This window comes from Alligator sinensis, unplaced genomic scaffold (genome assembly GCF_000455745.1).
Source record: "Alligator sinensis unplaced genomic scaffold, ASM45574v1 scaffold389_1, whole genome shotgun sequence".
NCBI classification, from domain to species: Eukaryota; Metazoa; Chordata; order Crocodylia; family Alligatoridae; genus Alligator; species Alligator sinensis.
In genome coordinates this window covers 40992-43303 of record NW_005841951.1, presented here as the reverse complement: position 1 = coordinate 43303, position 2312 = coordinate 40992, and the positions used below count along the sequence as shown (strand labels likewise).

Here is a 2312-nt window from a genome sequence, read left to right as displayed (position 1 = left end):
TACGCCGACCCGTCGGGCTGGGGCGCCCGCAGCCCGCCGCAGTACTGCAGCAAGTCCAGCTCCGTGCTGTCGTGCTGGCCCAACAGCGCGGCCGCCGCCCGCATGGCCAGCGGCAACCCCTACCTCGGGGAGGAGGCGGAGAGCCTGGCCCCCGAGCGCTCCCCGCTGCCGGGCGCCGAGGACTCCAAGCCCAAAGATTTGTCCGACTCCAGCTGGATCGAGACCCCGTCCTCCATTAAGTCCATCGACTCCAGCGACTCTGGGATATACGAGCAGGCCAAGCGGAGGCGGATCTCGCCGTCGGACACGCCGGTGTCCGAGAGCTCCTCGCCCCTCAAGAGCGAAGTACTGAGCCAGAGGGACTGTGAAAAGAACTGCGCCAAGGACATCGGCTACTACGGCTTCTACTCGCACAGCTAGAGCCGCCCGGGCCCTCGGGCCCCGCCAGCGACCGCCGCCGGGCCTTTTGCACAACGACCTCGGCAGTCAGCGCACTGAGCTCCACCTTTTCACCTGGGCTGCGATGTCCCCGCGGGCCCCCGCCTGCAGGGGCCCCCGGCGCTGAGACCGCGACCCCGCCGCGGACTGTCCCAGCCTCCTCGGCCCACGTTAGACTCTCAAACACTCAGCGCTTCCTTCCTTTGCCCCTGGCTGGATAGTAGGGGGGTGGTAGTGATAGTGGGACAGAGCCTGTGAGACGCCTGTACATAGTGTTAAATTCCCTGTACCGGATGGTTCTGCTCTCTCCGTTCCCATCGTGAAGTCACAAAACTAGCTCTCGTTTAACTTTCTCCGTCCCTCCCCTCCCCTCCCCTCCTCTCCCTCCCCTCCCCCAGGTTCTCTCTCTCTTCCAAATGCCTCTGGAAAGATGAAATGGCCCAGAGCTGTAGCAGCGAGTAATGGGTTTCTCACTTCCCTGCAATCCCGCGCATGAAATAATTACTCTGTGCCCTGGGCTAACACAGCTAAGGAGTAGCTGAGCTTCCCCCTCGAACGAGGAGAGCTCCATCTTGTAGGAAAGTCGATTAAGTAGCATGACGCCTTCAAACAGCAAAATTAACTGCATCTGTATCTCTTCCCCCCCCCCTCCCTCTTTTAAAACGAACAGCTCGATATCAGCAATATGATGATTATTCTTTATTATTCTTTTTTTTTGCGTATTTGTTTCCCCCCCCCCCTAAAGTGCCAAATCCATTACTGGTCTGTGCAGGTGCCAAATATGCTGACAAACTGTTTCCAAATTTCTTTGCAGTTTCTCCCCCTTTATTTATATTGCTGTAAATCTTTGTAATGAATAATCTACAAACGATATAGACGACTGAATTGTTGGTAACCATAGTGTAGTCCAGTGAAGATGAATTGTGAGCTGTATATTTTACTGCATTTAGTTTCGGAATTTGACTTTTTCAGAAGAGTAGATGACTGAGATCGGACTTCCTGGGGAATACAGTAGGCGTGACAAGAAGAGTGGTCTTTCCTGTGAGCCTCTGACTTCATGTGCGAAGGAGCATTCACCCCCGCCCCGCGCCCCTGGAAGTAGAGTAGCGAGTCTTCGACTGTCGAGTAGCAAATCGATCCGATTCACGCATCTCATCTGGGGGGCAAACCTACAAAGTTCAATATGCATCGGGCTAAATATTCAGTCTAGATTCCAGTCGACGGGGACACTTTCCTAATAGAAATTCAGGGTCATAAACGTGTGCATATTTTTGACTCTCTTCTGTAAATCTAATGTTGTGATTTTTATATTTGTTCTGTTACGTCTGTGGAACTGAATGATTTATACAAGTACATGCTCCATTGAGAAATGTTTCGTTTTTTGCCCGTTTGTATTGTCTGTGTATAACAAGTAAAATAAACCTGGCAAAAATATAACCCGGTGTTTGGAAGCAGTGTCACGTTGTGCAGAGCTCGGAGAGGGGAGTTAGCTCCTCAATGACCGGGGTGGCGGGCCAGCCCTCCTGCTCCTGCTCCTGTCAGCTCAGGTGTTCCCCACCCCCCGCTTTCCTAGTTCAGGGAGGGGGAGAAGGGAGGCCGCGTGCAGTGACTGTACTTTCTCTAGGATCTCGGGCCGAGCCCTGCAGCTCTGCCCAGCGGGGCGGGGAGCGAGGACGGCCGTCCAGCCGCAGCGGGCGCCGGAGGCTTCAAACCCGTCTCTTGAGGTGCGAGCGCGGAGCCGGGGCAGGCCCCAGCCTCCCGCCAGCTGGAGGGAGACCGACCGGCTCCTTACAACCGTTTTGCGCTTCCCACCAGGGCGCCGGACGCGTCGCTGCCGCCTGCGCTGCGCTGCGCCGCAGGCCCGTGTCCGCCGG

The 2312-nt window shown here is 56.0% G+C and overlaps 1 protein-coding gene across 1 annotated transcript in view; it reads left to right on the top strand.

Moving 5' to 3' along the window:
* The window catches only part of TBR1 (T-box, brain 1), a 7069-nt gene extending 5897 nt beyond the window's left edge, over positions 1-1172 (top strand). The window contains exon 6 of the mRNA XM_006020367.3: positions 1-1172. Within this exon, the coding sequence (XP_006020429.1) occupies positions 1-420 (420 nt within the window). The 3' untranslated portion in view covers positions 421-1172.
* The last annotated feature ends 1140 nt before the right edge of the window (positions 1173-2312 follow it).